The 19205-nt window shown below is 37.9% G+C and overlaps 1 protein-coding gene across 1 annotated transcript in view; it reads right to left on the bottom strand.

The window, feature by feature from the left end:
- Window positions 1-19205, bottom strand: part of CDC14B (cell division cycle 14B) — a 106431-nt gene that overhangs the window by 56872 nt on the left and 30354 nt on the right. The window contains exons 4-5 of the mRNA XM_006902196.1: window positions 14314-14380; window positions 689-751 (exon numbers count right to left, since the gene is read on the bottom strand). Of these exons, the coding sequence (XP_006902258.1) occupies window positions 689-751; window positions 14314-14380 (130 nt within the window). The remainder of the gene's footprint in view (window positions 1-688; window positions 752-14313; window positions 14381-19205) is intronic.

Raw genomic sequence — 19205 nt, 5'->3', positions numbered from 1 at the left:
TCAGTTATGGTCTCTTCTGGGTATATTCCCAGTAGTGGTATTGCGGGGTGAAATGGTATCTCTATTTGCAACTTTTTGAGAAAGTGCCATACTGCTTTCAGCCCAATTTCTGAGAAATGTTTAAGTACCTAGATTTGTCCTCCTTAAAAGCACAATCACTTCCTGGATTTTACTTTTTTAAGCTAATAAATTTCCCTTTATAGAACTTTATCCAATTTTCTTTCCCTTTAACTAATTAGTATGCTTGCATTATCAGCAAAAACAAAGGTTAAAATAAGCAATAAATAAAAAGATTATAGTAAAAATGGAAATACTTTCTGGAGATAAATACATGTATACTGATTGTTTTCATGTATACTATTTAGTCTTATTAGATTTAATTCTAAAGATTTATAAACACCTATCTAACTGTTATATAAAAGTTATCAATACTAAAGAAACCTAAATGCTACAAAAAATACACAGGAACTCAGTAAGTCCCTCTGTAGAGATACAACAAATATGGAAATCACCACTAAGAAGTGAAACTGGAGAGACAGAACTAGAAAATATATAACAAAAGTTGGATTTTTCCTTAATATATCTAAAGTATTTGATTTTTTTTTAAAAAAGCCCCAAAACACACAATCAAAAACAGTACTACTTCAGATAGCTAAAAGAGTTAAAAACAGTATCTGTGAAAACTTACTTCATAGTATTCATATTCATCAAGGTTGAATGAGTTGAAATTAAGAAAGCCATACTGCATTGCCTAAAATCCAAAGGAAAGTTTTTAAGAACAAACATGCAAATAAATCATTTAAGATACAATTTCATTTAAAAAAAATCAGGAGACTACCCAGAAAAGTTATCATATTAAACAAATTCTTTTTCATTGATCAGTTTCAAAGGACATTTTTAAGTACTTCCTTACCTAGAGAGCTCTAGTGGCTTAGCGGTAAGGAGTTGTACTGACAACTCAAATGTATACAGTCTGAAGCCAATAGCTATTCTGTGGGAAAGATATGGGCCATCTCCTTTCATATGGTCCTGCTGAAAAGAGGTGGTTCTAACTTGTAGGTATGTTAACAATATCATCCAGAAGACTTGATTTTGTATTTTCATTCCATCAATCATCTTATTCCGGGATTACTAAATAAATAATTATACCTTCAGAATAATACTACTAACTAATTAGAACAATAGCACTCATGCATGTATTCATGATTGAGAAATTTCGGCTTGACATACAACAGATACCCTAATGCTATAATGAAAACGAAAGAAGCCATATGCTAATTTATTGTCAACAATCCCACAATTTACAAACGTTCTTATTTTAAACTGATAGTACATAAGGGAGTCCTGTTGTTAACCCAAAGACAATGCCTCTTGCTGAGTTTGAGTCCAGTAGTGGCTCTTCAGGAGGAAAATGGGCAATCTGCTTCTTTGTAATTTAAAGCTCTTGAAAACATGCTGGAAGTCTGCTACGAGTTGGCTTGACTTGACAGCAATAAATTTAGGTATTAAAGAGAGTACACATTTAGTAGAAATCTGCACAGCTAATCTGGAAGCCAAACCTCTATGGTGGTTTTAATCCACTAGTAGCTCTCATGAAGAAAGATGGACAATCTTCTTTTGAAAATAGTCTTGGAATCCTAATGGACATCCATTTTAGTCTTCCGTCTTTGTAATGATCTTTTATACTCTTCATGGATGATATTCTTGATATCCTCCCACAGCTTATCTGGTCTTCTCTCAGAACCTGGATGAGATGGATTGACTCAATGACTAGGCTAATGGGGGTAGGTGTGTCACAGACGATGAAACTGGCTCAGGATAGAGCAGGGTTCAGAGCTGTTGTATATAGGATCACCACGAGTGGGAGTTGATACAATGGCTCCTAACAAGAATAATCCTACTTGAGTTGTTCCTCTTGTTAGGTGCCATTGAGTTGAATATGACTCACAGAGATCCTATGTACAACAGATCTGAACACTGTCCTATTCCATGCCATTCTCACAATCTCTGCCAATTGCCAGAGTCATCATGTTAACCCACCTGGCTGAGGATCTTCCTTTCTTTGCCACCTCTTTACCTTCCCAATCATGATGTCCCTCTCCAAGAAATAACCTCTCCTAGCAATGTATCTGTGGAAAAAAACTGCTGGAGAAGCTCAATATCAGCTGTAAAAACTAGGCCAGGAGCTGATTGTGGAACAGACCACCAACTACTCATATGCAAGTTCAAGCTGAAGCTGAGGAAAATTGAACCAAATCCACAGGAGCCAAAATAAGACTTAAATTCATCTCACCTGAATTTCAGAATCATCTCAGGAACAGGTTTGAGGCCTTGAACACTAATGAGTGAAAACCAGATGAGTTGTGGGAGGATGTTAAATGTGTCATCCAGGAAGAGTGTAAATGGTCATTACAAAGACAGAAGAGGAAGAAAAGACCAAAATGGATGTCAGAAGAAACTCTGAAGATTGCACTGGAATGTAGAGAAGCCAAAGCACAAGGAAGAATTCAAGACACTAAAGAGCTGAACAGAGGATTCCAAAAGGCAGCACGGAATGACAAAGCAAAATACTACAATGAAATGTGCTAGGAACTAGAGTCGGAAAATCAAAAGGGCCGAACTCGGTCAGCATTTCTTAAGCTCAACGAACTGAAGAACAAATTCAAACCTCGAGTTGCTACAACCAAGGATGCTTTAGGCAGAATGTTAAATGATCCAGGATGTATCAAAAGAAGATGGAAGGAATATACTGAGTCATTGTGCCAAAAGGAATTGGCAGATAAAGAAGCATTTGATGAAACAGCATTTGAGCCAGAGCCTATGGTGAGGAAGGCAGAAGTTCAAGCTGCTTTGAAGGAAATAGCAAAAAATAAGGCCCCAGGAATAGATGGTATACCAATTGACATATTTCAGCTAACAGATGCTGCCCTGGACGTGCTCACCAAGTTGTGCCAAGAAATCTGGAGAACAACCACTTGGCCAACTGACTGGAAGAGATCTATATTTGTTCCGATCCCAAAGAAAGGTGACCCAACAGAGTGTGGAAACTATAGAACAATCTCACTGATTTCACATGCAAGCAACATTCTACTGAAGATTATCCAAAAAAGACTGGAACAGTACATCAACAGAGAACTGCCAGAAGTCCAGGCTGGGTTTAGAAGGGGTCGTGGTACTAGGGATACTGTAGCTGATGTTAGATGGATCTTGGCTGAAAGCAGAGAACACAAGAAGAATGTCTACCTGTGTTTCATTGATTATGAAAAGGCATTTGACTGTGTGGATCATAACAAACTGTGGCTGACTCTGAGAAGAATGGGAATCCCATAACATTTAATCGTGCTAATGAGAAACCTATACTTGGACCGAGAGGCAGTAGTCAGAACAGAGCAGGGCAACACTGCATGGTTCAAAATTGGGAAGGGTGTACGCCAGGGATGTGTCCTATCTCCATACCTTTTCAACCTGTATGCAGAGCAGATTATCCGAGAGGCTGGGCTCTGTGAGGAGAAGCGTGGCATTAGGATTGGTGGAAGATCTATCAACAATCTGCGTTATGCAGATGACACAACCCTGCTTGCTGAAACTGAGGAGGACCTCATGCACTTACTGCAGAGGGTCAAGGACTGCAGCCTTCAATATGGACTGAGACTCAATGTCAAGAAGACAAAGATTCTCACCACTGGACCAATCGGTAGCACCAGGATGGATGGCGAAGAGATTGAGATTGTTCATAGCTTTAGTTTGCTCGGCTCCACAGTCAACACTCTTGGCACCAGCAGCCAGGAAATCAAAAAACGTATTGCAATGGGAAAGTCTGTTGTTAGGGACCTCTCTAACATACTAAAGAGCAACGGTGTCTCTCTGGAGACTAAGGTGCACCTGATATAGGCCATGGTCTTTGCAATCACTTGTTATGCATCAGAGAGCTGGACAATGACTAGGGAGGATAGAAGGAGAACTGACGCCTTTGAGCTGTGGTGCTGGAGAAGAGTATTGAATGTACCATGGACTGCCAAGAAAACAAACAGACTCATCCAAGAGAGGGTTAAACCAGGCTGCTCCTTGGAGGCAAGGATTCTGGGGCTTCGTCTGACATACTTTGAGCATGTTGTAAGGAGAGACAGGTCTTTGGAGAGGGACATCATGCTGGGTAGAATAGAGGGACAGCGCAGGAAGGGAAGACCCTGTATGAGGTGGATTGATTCAGTGACTGGGGTACTCGGGATGGGTGTGTCAGAGGCAATGCGATTGGCACAAGATAGAGCAGGGTTTAGGGCTGTTGTACATAGGGTCGCTATGAGTCGCAAACAACTCGACAGCACATAACAACAGCAATGTATCGTAAGTATGTGAAATAAAGCTTCATTATCTTTGATTCCAAGGAATACTCCGGCTACACCTTCTCCAAGACATACTTGTTTGTTGTTTTGGCAGGCCATGGGATATTTAATACTACTCTTCTTCAACACCACTGCTCAAAGGCATCACTTCTTCTATCATCCTTATTCACTGCCCAGCTCTCAGACGCACAGCTAGTGCCTGAAATGACCATGGCCTGAATCAGGTGCACTTTATTCCTCAAAGTGGTATCATTACTTCTCAGTAATTTGGAGAGGTCTCTGACTACAGACTTTCCCAGTGCAAAAATGTCTCCTGATCTGATGCTGGTACCAAGTGTACTGATTGTGGATCCAAGTAAGATAAAGTTGATAAGGAGTTGAGAGCAGTTACCCTTTGAGAAATGTTCTATCTGACTACCAAGTTACAGTTTGTGGTATGAATTCTTGGGAAAAAAATAAAGAATTAATAAGTACTTCTTAGCTAAGAAGGCATTCTTGGCTTATAAAGGTAGAACTTTTAAGTCCAGTTTTTGAAATGTAAACCAAACTGGTAGGTTATGTATAAAAATTTAATATACATGATGATTAGCAGAAACTGCACTGTGGTTACACTACATTTTGAGGTAGACTAGTTCATATGCCATCTTAAACAATTTCATGGTTTTTCGAGCTTGCAAACCATCCAAACAGTTATGTCAGAAGTTTCCTTAACATTAATAATGTTGCTGTTGTTAGGTGCCAACAAGTCGGCAACAATTCATACTGATGAATTTCATCAAAGTTCCCTCTGAAGAGCACCTTGGTTGGACTTCCTCTAAGACTGTTCTTTTGGCAGGTCATAGCAGATTCAGTACTCTTTACCATCACCACAATTCAAAGGCATCAATTCTTTAGTGTTCTTTTTTCATGGTTCCACTTTCAGATGTATATGAAGCAATTAAGATTACCACAGCATGGATTAAGGCACACCTTAATCTTTGACGTCTTTGCTCTTTAGTACTTGCCTTGTTCCTTTTGGATAACTACTTCTTGGTCTATTTATAGGTTTCCCATGAGCACAAAGAAAGAATTCTTTCTGGGATTCCCAGTCTCCACATTATCCATAATTTATTTTTTATTTATTTGTGTGTGTACTGTCAAATCAGATTTGACTGGTACAAGAGGAGATTGTCCCTCCTTCTCCAGCAGAGCATCTGATGGGTTCTAACCATTCACCTTTGGGATTGCAGTGCAGCTTCTTGCCACTAGGCCACCAGAGCTCACCATTACAAAAGTGAAATAAATGCCTTTGCATAGTCAATCACACAGAAATAAACATTTTACTGGTATGCTCTACTTTTTAGGCAAGATACACCTGACATCAGTGATGACATTTGTCGTTCCACAGCTTCTTCAGAATCCAGTTTGAATTTCTGTAATTACCTGCCAAAGTTTTAGTCTAGCCATATTTTTTTTATCATTACCAAGACTTTACCTGCATGTGATATTAATGACATTTTTCAATAACATCCAACTCTGTTGGATCACTTTTTTTTTAAATGAGAAAAAAATATGGATCTCTTCCAGTCAGTCATACAGCTGTTTCCAAAATTTTTTGGCATAGATTACTGAGTAAATCCAGGGATGCAACTATTTTCTGAAACACATCAATTGATATCCCATCAACTCCTGGGGCCTTACATTTTGTCAGTGCCTTCAGTGTAGCTTGGACTTCTTCCTTTAATAGCATTGGTTCTTGATTATATGCATCTATCTGAAATGGTGCAATGTTGATTAATTGGTTTTTGATTCAGAGATTGTTTTTCTTTCATCTTTTAATGGTTCCTACATCGTTCAATATTTTGCCTATAGAATCCTTCAGTAATGTCACTCAAGGTTGAATTACTTCTTTCAGCTTGAGAAAGGTTGCATGGGTTCTTCTTTTCTAACTCCAGCTCTTTGCACATTTCATTATAATACATTGCTTTATGTTTATGGTCTGGCCTTTGAAATCTTACTTTCAGTTTTTACCTAACATTTCTTCCATTATTTTAGTTAGATTCAGAACCACTGCTGATCTCACATAGATCTTAGCTAAAAACAGAATATCAGAAAGGTGATAAAGGGAATAACTTGTGTACTATTGACTATGCTAAAGCATTCCATTGTGTGGATCATAATAAATTATGGATAACACAGAGAAGAATGGGAATCAAAGACCATCTGTGTTCACGGGAAACCTACACGTAGACCAAGATGCAATTATCTGAACAGAAACAGGGAACCCTGTATAGTTTAAAATAAAGACTGGTGTGCATTAGGGTTTTATCTCCAGACGTATTCAATCTGAATCCTAAGAAAATTAATTTGAGAGGCTGGACTATATAAAGAATGTGGAATTGGGATGGGAGAAAGACTCATCAATGTTATGCACATGACACAACTTTGCTTGCCGAAAGTGAAGATTTGAAGCACTTACTGTAGATTGTGAAGAGATTGAGATTGTTCACAGCTTTAGTTTGCTTGGCTCCACAGTCAACACTCTTGGCACCAGTAGCCAGGAAATTACAAGATGAATTGCCATGGGAAAGTCTGCTGTTAGGTACCTCTCCAAAGTACTGAAGAGCAATGGCATCTCTCTGGAGACCAAGGTGCGTCTGATACAGGCCATGGTCTTTGCAATCACTTGTTATGCATCAGAGAGTTGGACAATGACTAAGGAGGATAGAAGGAGAATTGATGCCTTTGAGCTGTGGTGCTGTAGAAGAGTATTGAGAATATCATGGATTGCTAGGAAAACAAACAGATTCATCCTGGAAAGTGTTAAACCGGGTAGCTCCTTGGAGGCAAGGATTCTGAGGCTGCGTCTAACATACTCTTGACATGTTGTAAGGAGGGACCAGTCCTTGGAGAGGGACATCATGCTTGGTAGGGTGGAGGGACAGCGCAGGAGGGGAAAGCCTCTATTAGGTGGATAGATTCAGTGACTGGGGTATTTGGGATGGGAATGTCAGACAGTGCATTTGGCACAGGACAGAGCAGAGTTTAGGGCTGTTGTACATAGGGTCGCTATTTGCAAGCGACTTGACGACACATAACAACAACAAACAACTGTAGATGAAAGACTACAACCTTAAAATGGATTACAACTCAACATCAAGTAAACACGAGATCAATAAACAATCTCATGATAGATGGGGAAAAAGCCCGAGGTTGCTAAGGATTTAATTTTACTTGGATCAATCAATACCCATGGTAGTCACAAAACACATTTGGCAAATCTGCTATCGATGACCTTTCCAAAGAGCTAAAGAGCAAGAATATTAAAGTCTAAGGTGCATCCAAGTTATGGCATAGCATTTTCATGTGCTTTACATGCATCTGACAGTGGTGCTATGAGTAAGGAAGACCAAAGAGGAATTGATGCTTTTGAATAGGGGTGATCGTGATAGGGCACTGAACCTACTACGGATTGCCAAAAGAGCAGTTTAACCATGCTGCTTCTTAGAGGGAAGGGTGATTAAACTTTGTCTCTTGGATTTTAGGCCTGCTGTCGTTACGGGACATCTGGTTGAGTATGATTCATAGTAACGCTACAAACAACAGACTGAAATTCTGTTCTATCCTGCACCATCCTTATCATCTCTGACATACTCAAGTCCACTGCTGCAGTCGTTGTGTTAATCCATCTTGTTGAATGTCCTTTTTATTTGTCGACCCTCCACCTTTCCAAGCAAGATATCTCTTCCCAAGGAATAGTCCCTCCTAGCAACATGCCCAAGGTATGTGAGATGTAGCTTTACCATTTTGTCTCCAAGGAATACTCTGTTGTTGTTGTTGTTATGTGCCGTCGAGTCGTTTATGACTCATAGCGACCCCATGCACAACAGCCCTAAACCCTGCTCTATCCTGCGCCAACCGCACTGCCTCTGACACACCCATCCCGATTACCCCAGTCACCGAATCAATCCATCTCATAGAGGGTCTTCCCCTCCTGCGCTGCCCCTCCACCCTCCCAAGCATGATATCCCTCTCCAGACCCGTCCCTCCTGGCAACATGTCCAAAGTATGTCAAACGAAGCCCCAGAATCCTTGCCTCCAAGGAGGAGCTTGGTTTAATCCTCTCCAAGATGAATCTGTTTCTTTTCCTGGCAGTCCATGGTACATTCAGTACTCTTCTCCAGCACCACAACTCAAAAGTATCAACTCTCCTTCTGTCCTCCCTAGTCATTGTCCAACTCTCTGATGCATAACAAGCGATTGCAAATACCATGGCCTGTATCAGGTGCACCTTAGTCTCCAGAGAGACACCGTTGCTCCTGAGTACTTTAGAGAGGTCCCGAACAGCCGACTTTCCCATCGTGATATGCTTTTTTAGTTCCTGACTGCTGGTGCCAAGAGTGTTTACTGTGGAGCCAAGAAAATTGAAGCTGTGAACAATCTCAATCTCTTCGTCATCCATCCTGACGCTGCCAATTGGTCCAGTGGTGAGAATCTTTGTCTTCTTGACATTGAGCCTCAGTCCATACTGAAGGCTGCAGTCCTTGACCCTTCGCAGCAAGTGCATGAGGTCCTCCTCAGTTTCAGCAAGCAAGGTTGTGTCATCTGCATAACGCAGATTGTTAATAGATCTTCCACCAATCCTGATGCCACAATTCTCCTCATAGAGCCCAGCCTCTCGGACAATCTGTTCTGCATATATGTTGAAAAGGTATGGATGCATCCCTGGCGTACACCCTTCCAATTCTGAACCATGCAGTGTTACCCTGCTCTGTTTTGACTACCACCTCTTGGTGCAAGTATAGGTTTCGCATTAGCACAATTAAATGTTCTGGGATTCCCATTCTTCTCAGAGTCAGCCACAGTTTGTTATGATCCACACAGTCAAATGCCTTTTCATAATCAATGAAACACAGATAGACATTCTTCTTGTATTCTCTGCTTTCAGCCAAGATCCATCTAACATCAGCAACAATATCCCTAGTACCACGACCCCTTCTAAACCCAGCCTGGACTTCTGGTAGTTCTCTGCTGATGTGCTGTTCTAATCGTTTTTGGATAATCTTCAGTAGAATCTTGCTTGCCTGTGAAATCAATGACACTGTTCTGTAGTTTCCACACTCAGTTGGGTCACCTTTCTTTGGAATGGGAACAAATCTAAATCTCTTCCAGTCAGTTGGCCAAGTGGTTGTTCTCCAGATTTCTTGGCACAACTTGGTGAGCACATCCAGGACAACATCTGTTATCTGAAATACTTCAATTGGTATACCATCTATTCCTGGGGCCTTATTTTTTGCTATTTCCTTCAAAGCAGCTTGAACTTCTTCCTTCATCACCATAGGCTCTTGCTCATATGTTATTTCATTAAATACTCTAGCTGCTCTTTATCCAAGACGTACCTGCTTATTCTTTTGGCAGTCAATGGGATACTCTGGACCCTTCTCCAATACCATAACTAAAAGTCATCAATTCTTCTTCTGTCATCCTTACTCACTCTCCAGCTCTGAGAGACATAGCAAATGAATGAAAAGACCATAGCCTTAATCAGGTACACTTGAGACTTTAACAGGGAACACCTTAGACTTCAGACATTAGACTTTAAAGTGACATGATGCTCTTTAGTATTTTGGAGAAGTTCTTAAGAAAAGACTTTCTCAAACCAACAATTCTTCTGATTTCTTGAGTGCTGGTACCAATAGTATTAATTGTATCCAAGTAAAATAAACTGGCTAACAATTTCAATCTTTCTTCATCTATCATGGAGGCTCAGTGATGAGGATTTCTGCTTTCTTGATTTTGACATGTAATCTATATTGAATGCTGTGGTCTTTGATCTTCTATAGCAGCAAGCAATTCAAGTCCTCCTCAATTTCAGCAAGTAAGGTTGTGTTATCTGCATAATGTAGGTGTGTTTCTTTTAAATTTTATACTGGTTTACATACAAAGTTCACAAAGTTCATATATATTGTTTTTCACACGGGACCTTTCTCCTTTCCTTTACCAGTCCCTCCCTCCACCCATCAAATTGTGCAACACTATGTTTAAGCTCCCCCATAGAGTAGATTTTTGATGAATCTTGCTGATGCATCATGCTGTTAAAGGTGGAGAGTCAGTGAAAGAGGAAGACTCTAAAGGAGATAGTTTGAGAACAAGGTGACCAACAGTGGCCTTGAGCAGGGCTGAGCTAGTGAAGCTAGTACAGGATTGGCCAAGGTTCTGATCTGTTGTTTACAGGTCAATAGAGCCCTTAACACTTGGTGCTTCCTCCTAGAAAAAAAGAAGTGGAGGGGAGGAATCTTCTCTTCTAACTAATAGACCACCTTGTGTGGTTAAAAGAACAGAACCAAAAAAACCCTCATCATCTTCCTTTTGTTTTTTCTGTCTACATAAATGGTACAGTTCCTATGGACTGACACTGCTAACCCAAAGGCTGGGACCTTGTGGTGCTTCAAATTCACCAGTGGCTCTATATGGGAAAATGGACAATCTCTTCCCTTGCAGTTCAGTTTCAGAAATCCAATGGAGGGTTGATATCTAGAAAAAAAAAATTCTGTGCATTGATAATAAAATTCTTTCCATCTTTGAATCAAAGAAGATTAAAAGAAAAACACTCCCCTCAAACCCCCAATCTATTAGGCAGTTAATAGTTTTTGCAGTGAATAGAAAGAATAAACATTATGTGAATATTACTCTGATCACAGCTTTCCTGTTTCCCCCATTTCTTTTCTTTCTTAAACAATATGCCAAATAAAATTACTTTATTTTTCTATTGTAGCAAAGCAAGCGCTGGTGTCTTAGTGGTAAGGAATTGTGCTGCCAATGCAATAGTACACAATTCAAATCCTCTAGCTGCTGACCATTTGGAGGGGCAGGCCCCTTGGGAAAGCCTTCCTGGGCTGTGGTGGGAGGATTAGCTTTTGTTTTTTTCAAAAATAAACTGAAATTCTTGTCTTGAAAAAAAAAATCTTCCAGCTGCTTCACAGGAGAAAAATGAGCAATCACCTGTGCAATTAACTGTCTCTGAAAAGCGGCTGAAAGGTCAGCTATGGGTCTGTTTTGACTCCATAGTACACAACAACAACAACAACAACAACATTGTAGCAAAGTATTTTTCCCCTAAAGTGGTACAGTTCAAGAAAGCTAACTACAAGTTGTTTGTCAAATGGCTCAGGATACTCTACATATTTACTCCCTGTCATTGAGTTGGAGCCAATTAATAACTGACCCTCCTGTGATTTTTCAGGGGCTGTAAAACACACAGAAGAGTCCTCATACAGGCAGCCCCAGGTATTTCTTCCTAATAATCTTTAATTCTGTTCTCTTTTAAATTATGTGTAAGACATTTCAGGTGCCATGCCATGTGCAGACACAATGAGAGTGATTGCACTCATGTGACATGCCCATGATGACAATGTCAAGATAAAAACCATTGTGTATGCTTTCTAACTTGTATAATATCTCCTTTTGCAAGGTAATTCCACCTGTCTCTGCTAAAAGTGCTAATATGAACTTCCCTTCTTTGAGATGACATTCTTTAATGCATTAGACTCTGTCTCCTTTTCATTTGCTGCAAATGAAAATAAAGTTTGCTTATCCACATACTTGTTCTAAATAATTCTTCACTAGAATAAAAGGCAAGTCTTCATTTTATCAAATATATCTTTAATTCTAATTCTAAAACCATATCATTCCTGAATTTCATTTGGAATCTGATAATACTAAATTTTATTATTTTCTAATACAGTAATAATTGTTGTTGTTGTTGTTGTTGTTGTTGTTGTTGTGTACCATAGAGCCTGAACCAACCCATAACTGACGCTTCAGTAAGTTTTCAGAGGCAGTTGATCACCTGAGAGGAGACTGTCCATCCTTCTCCTGCAGAGCAGCTGGTAGCCTCAAACCACTCCCTTTTGAGACTGCAGTGCAGCTTCTTGCCTCTACACCACCAGAGATTAATAATAATAATAATAGAAAATATAGTTCACTGGCAATTTTTAGTTTCCTTTGAATTTTAAGAGGAAATCAGGTTGGAGGTTGTTAGAACTAAACTTAAAATTACAGAAATTTTTCACATATGTAATAATATTTAAAATCAATTATAAATAAAAATGTTTAAATTAAAAATATGAAGCAGTTTATCCTCAAGTAAAGCTAAATGTAGGGTGGAATAAAGAAATCTTTGATCTATAACACTAGCTAATTGGACTTTTGGAGCAATATCTAATACAGGCAAAAAAAAAAAATAGAAAGATACTGATGGGAACTGCTGAAGTACCCATCAAAGACCTTCCTATTTTCTTTTCTTTTTTCTAACAGTGATGGGACAGAGGAATGAGAGATTTAGAATGAGGAGGTGTATCTGGTGGGGTAATGTTTTAAGAATTGACTTGCTAACTTGAAAAGTCAGTAGTTTTAATCTGCCAGGTGCTCCACAGGAGAAAAACAAAGTAGTGTGCTTCCCTACCGATTGATGGAAACCCTAAGACAAGTCTACTCTTACCTGTATGATTACTCTGAGTAGAAAACAATACAACGACAGAGGGTTTAATGTTAAGTTTGGTTTGGGGTACATTTGGCTGAGATTGAAAATGTAGCTTAAGGTACCATTTACACCCTGGTCTCTCCTGTTTCTAGATCTTCACCTAAGATTAGTACTTGCCCAAGTTAAGACATATCAGGACTTATGACAACTACCTCAGTCACTGGACTCAGATGAAAAGAAAATACCAAGTTCCTATACAGGATCACAGCATACTATTTAGTCTCTGAATTTATATACTAATTGCTGTCCTGTGCCACTGAGGCAGAAGTAACTCATAGCTGACCCTTCAGCAGGTTTTCTGAGGCGGTAAATTACACAGGAGTTGAATGCCTGTGTCTTTGGGTTAGCAGTGCAGCTCCTTACCCCTAAGCCACTAGAGTTCCTCTATATACTAATTAGTTCTCTCATTTTAAGACAAAATTTATGTTAAAATTTTCAGAAAGCCATAATGTGTCCTTATACAAGAAAATATATATTGGGTCCTTTTATATCTCAAAATAAAAAGGTAACATAAATCTTGAAATGTTTTTGAATCCTTATCTGGACTACTGACTTACATTTTTTTACTACCCCAACACCCAAGAATAACACCTGAGAGAATGTGATAACCAGAGCTTCTGCATTACACACTGCTGCGGCCAATTAACTAAGAGATATGAAGAGGGAGGCCTGGTAATAATACAAAACAAATACAAATACAAAACAAAAACCCATAGCAGTTTTACAGGACAGAGCATAACTGCATCTTCACAGGGTTTCCATGGCTGGATATCGAAAGAGAAGCAAAACTGCTAGGAACAGCTTGTGAATTTGAACTACCAACCTTTTGGTTAAGCAGTCAAGTGCTTTATCCACTATGCCATCAGAGCCACCTACAGGTTATAACCCAAGAGTTATTTTAAAACACTTTTGAGAAAGCTGTAGCAACTCCTTTGTTTTATATTAAATCTGTAACAAGTGAGCTTTTCAAATTCTTTTCAAACTGAGAACAGTTTAAAAGTACAAAGAAGCTCTTGGTATTTGCTTTTGTAAACAATATCTATACCTTTGTAAATACTATCTATAGGAATCACATCCATAATATACATGAATATATATATAATCTCCATAATATACAAGAGTCAAAGTAAAAATTAGCAATTTACTTTTCCTTTTAAAGTCACATTATGCTTAAAACCAACTCTGAATTCAAAACATAATTATATTTAATTGCATACACTTCTTTCCCTCCTCTCCAACTTCAGAGAACTATTAAAACACTTAAATTGTTTTCTGGTTGTATAGTTCTAATATTGGGAGAAGAGGGGATATAGTGTCCCTTGGACATCACTCCTTTGGAAGAGATCTAACAAACCGGATCTCCTCCCCTTTGAGAAAGATGGCCTACTTTCTTTGTACTGCACTTCAGTCCTCCAATATGGTATTAAGAGTATTTTATGAGTCACTTACCTTCTTTATTGCATGGAAACAGTCGAGAAGTGTTATGTAGAAATTACAACTTCCATAGGCAGCATCTCTGAAATTCCAAAAGTTAATTTTTTCCTTAAGTATATGTAACTCAAGACGAAGCTGACTAGAATTTTTTTTTAAATAGCCAATACCTCTATCAAAAGAAACAAAAACTGACTTTAATTTTTAAATAAAGTATGAGTCACTTATTTCATTGAAGTTGTACAGCTTTATAGACCTATATTGATAATGATGTCATTACCTCTTTGAATTTTTTACTTTGAAAAACAGAGCTTTAGAAATTCATTAATAGGTTCAGCTAATTACTAGTATTTACCTCTCTCTATAAAAGGATAAGTTCACTGTGAAAATTCTTTTCATGCCTTTTGTCCATTTTGTAATGGCGTTATGTCTTTTTCTTGTGGAGGCCCAGGAGTATTCTGTAAACTTTTGTTGTAAGATTCTTGTCTGAGATGGTATTGCCAAATGTTTGTTCCCAGTCTGTAGGTTTTCTTTTCACCCTGTTGGAAAAAGTTCTTGATGTGCACAGAGATTTAATCTTTAGAAGGCCCCATATATCAATTTTATCCTCTTTAGATTGTGCACTTCTGGTTGTATTTGGTAATCTCTTTATACCGTGGACTAGCACTTCTAAGCTTGATCCCAGTTTGTCTCTCAGGTTTTACTTCCAAGTCTCTGAAATCACTAGCAATAAGAGAGATGCAAATCAAAACCACAATGAGGTAGCATCTCATTCCAGTAACAGTGGCAAAGTTTAACAGGGCAGCAAGCAAGTAATAGATATTGGAGAGGATGTGGCAAGAAAGGAACTCTTATACATTGTTGGTGGGATTGTAAAATGGTGCAACCACTCTGGCAGGCAGTTTGGCACTTCCTCAAAAAGTTGAACAAAAAAATTTTTTTAAAGTGGAAAAAAAAAAAGATCAGTCCAGAGTGAAAGTGTAGTAGTAGGCTCTTGTGTTTCAGGAAGTGTGAGGATGGTGCAGGATAGAAGAGGGTTCAGATCTTTTGTTCATGGGGTCGCTATGAGTTGTACTCAATGATACCTAATAACAACAATAACAATAAAAGGACAAAACATTTATACTTTTTCCTTTACACTACAAAACACCATGTTACTTTGTACCATTTTGTTGGAATTCACTTATTCTCCAGTGGTATTTAGAGGCTGTAAATCACAGAGGTAGTAAATTAAGGAGATTGCCCATCTTTATCCAGTGCTCCTCTCAATACACTAAAATTTTAATTAATTAGACATCAAATACTTTTGATAGAATGGTCCTACATCAGACTCATTAAAGTAATTGCTAACATTAATTTAATCTCACCCTAAAACTGCACCCAGAGATATCAATGTTACTACCAATTTCAATATTTGCTATATTTTCTTTACCACCCTTCACTCTGACTCAATTTCTTGGCTACCTTGAACCACTCTAATGTGGAAACAACTTTTAATTGGGTAATGTAATCTGTGGCCTTCAGGCTTGGTTTCAATTGGGTTTGGTCAAACATTCTTCTAAGTGGAATAGCATTGTTCTATCCATGTGCTGTACAGAGGTAACTTGTGATTGCTTTGATGCTAAACACCATGACACTGGTGTGTCAGATGCAGTAAGTGTTACCTATAGTGGACAGTGTTGGGTGGAGCTCCCTGATTAAAACAAGCATGGAAGCAGGAGTGGCATCCATTTTCGAAATAGCTTGCCTCTGGAAACTATATGAACTTGGAGAAACGATGCCAGTTATACAACTGTTCAGGTCTTTCAATCATAGGGTCACCATGAGTTGTTTACTACTTGAAAGCACTTAACAACAACAACAATGTAAAATTTAATTACAATTAAACCAAGTATATGAAAAAGAACCACGTCTATCCAAATAATGCCCATCTTGTATCCAAGTGAAAGATGGTTACTACTGGAACCTTTATTAACAGTGCATCTTGGGGTAGTTTTGACAATGTAGTATTTTTTACCTGAAAAAGCAAGCTGACAATTTAAAACTTTTAATATCTGCCCATAATTTAAAGGGAAAATATTTACAAATTGTTATTTATAGAACTTTCAAATAAAGATAACCTTTTTAGATAATTTTATTTTCTTATTGTGATTTGAGTGAGTTCATTTACAAAGCAAATAAATTTTTAATTCATTGATTCATACACATTTTATTCAATAACATCAATGTCAATGCTTACAATATAATAATTTTCCCTACTTCCTCCCTATAATTATGATTTCCATTCTTTCTATATGTTCCTTTTCTTTAATAATGTGGTGATCACCTCTTTATTGTATACTGTGTCTGCACTCCTTTAAAATGTATCTATTATCTACTCATTGTCTTTTTTCCCCTTCTATCCTCTCCCTCCCTTTACATGCCTAGTAACCATCCAACAATGATTCTGTGCACACATCTTTCCTTAGATTTTTATAACAATGATTTCACACAGTATCTTTTTTTTTTCTGACTGGCATGTCATTTAACACAAATTCCTCCATATTTATCCATGTTTTACAATATTTCACAAATTCTCATTCTTCCCTCAACTAATTGCCATCAACTCACATTTAACTCATCAGGCTTTTCATCAGGTTTCTGAAGTTGTAAATTGCATGAGAGACACAGTTCATCTATCTGAGCAACACATGGATTCAAACCTTTAGGTTACTAGTATTACTCTTTGCAGTGTAGGCCAATAGTGTGCCTATGCATCTTGAACATTGTGGCTAAATTTAATGATGCATACATAACACACAGTGTAAGTTAAGTGTACGATAGGGTTTTTAAAACTTTTTTATTATTAATTTTAATGAAAGTTTACAGAGACTGAGGATTTCCATTCATTCATTCATTGTTGCACTTTTCTCCCTGCCCACCCCTTCCTCACCCCCAATTTGCTCTTATCTTTGAAAAGTAAAATAAAAATTCTTTCATTGTTATACAATTCCTCCCCCTGAGTCCACTCCACTATGCAGCCTTCATTCTGGATTCCTGTCATGACGATAAGACCTAATTACATATCCCTTTTTAAAAAAAAAAAAATTCCATCCATTCATTGTTGCACTTTTCTCACACTCCTCCCTGCCCCAGTACACTCTTCTCTTTGAAAAGTAAAAGAAAAATTCCTTCATTGGTATACAATCCCCCACCCCAGTATACTCCACTCTGTAACCTTCATTCTGGACACTTATGATAATCATAATGCCCTATATTATATTGCTTTTAAACTGTTCTCTCCCTCATCTCTTTCAATGCAGTATACATTATTTATCCCATCTTTATCAGTCTCCCTGAACCCCAAGGTCAGTCCTGTTTTACAACAGTGGCACCATGCAATATTTGTCCTTTTGTGACTGAGATATTTCACTCAGCATAATGTCCTCCAGGCTCACGCATTTTGAATACTATTACATGAGTTCCTTGCTTTTCAATGCAGCATAGTATTCCATTGTGTGAATATACCACAGCTTCTCTATCAGTTCGTTTGTTGGTGGACACTTAGGTTGTTTCCAACTCCTTGCTATTGTGAACAAAGCCGCAGTAAACATGGGTGTGCAAATATCTGCTTGGATGTCAGTTATGGTCTTTTTGGGGTATATTTCCAGTAGTGGAATTGCTGGGACAAATGGTATCACTATTTGAAACTTTTTTTTTTGTTTAAAATGCCCATGTGCATTTTATTAATAAAAACTAACAGTGCCAAGTTAAACAAGTCAAACAATTAAAGTCTCTGTATAGTCCATAAAATATTACAGAAAAAGTTTATTTGTGTTTCAATAAAAAGACTATTGTTTTAGAACAGGCAGCTAATAGCAACTCTGGAGTTAATGGTTTCTGTGAATAAATTTTAAAAGTGACTACTGCCTGTCCCGAAATTCCTCTTTTTATAAAAAAAGAACTATTAAAAATGATTGCCAAATTTTGAGTTAAAAAACTGTTAAAACATTCTCTATATTTAATTTCAACTTTTATAATAGATTACAGGAAGATGCTTATGAAACAAATACAACATTTGTTTCAGTACATGTCCTTAAATGATATAGTTATAAGCATGTAAACAACTATATAATAAAAAGTTTCCAAACGCGGCCTGTAAGAAATCAGGCAAATTTTACCATAAGCAATAATCCACTCCAAGCCTTCAAGATAGGTTATATAAGCTGCACTAGCAATGCAGTAAACTTTTACCAAACCATACCAAATTAAAAAAAAAAACAAAACACCAAAACAAAACCCAAAAACTTTGCAATTGGCATGCTGAAATAAAGGAAAAAAATATTGGGGGTCGGGGGATAGGGATGTTTACAAACTCAGTGGAATCAATATAATTTAAGGGGAAATAAAATCATAATAAAATTTATGGTGCTTAATGTTTGAGAAAAAGTAGAGCTTTGCTATTCTGCTTGGTTCGCTTTTGGACACTGCATGATTTAACAAAACAAAAACTCACGATGGCCTCTCGCTATCCATCCCCTAGTGGCACCATTCAAAACACACTGCAAATAAATGGCCGCTCAGGGAACCACTTTCCATGAAAGGATAGCGTTTTATTTTCATTGATGTGGATGGAAGTACAGTTTCTTCAGTAAACTCAGCAAGAATTGTTAAGGGGGTGGAAAAAAATTTAAAAATGAACTCTTGAATTGGGGGAAAATTTAAAAAGAAACAAAATCCTAGAAAGTAAACAAAGATTCCGCATCGGCACACTTGGTATCAAAACACACGTCCAAACCACATTTTTAAAAATCCTACGAAAAACAATCCTTCCTTGCTTATTAGAGGTGCATATCTAAATTCAATAGCTTACCAGTATCTTTTTGGGGGAAGGCCAAAAAGAAATAGAGGAATAACATTTAAAAAAAAAA

The sequence above is a fragment of the Elephantulus edwardii genome, unplaced genomic scaffold (assembly GCF_000299155.1).
Source record: "Elephantulus edwardii isolate Elephantulus edwardi_28Jun2011 unplaced genomic scaffold, EleEdw1.0 scaffold00379, whole genome shotgun sequence".
Lineage (NCBI taxonomy): Eukaryota > Metazoa > Chordata > Mammalia > Macroscelidea > Macroscelididae > Elephantulus > Elephantulus edwardii.
Note: the sequence above shows the minus strand (reverse complement) of the source record. Positions and strands in the feature narration are given on the sequence as shown.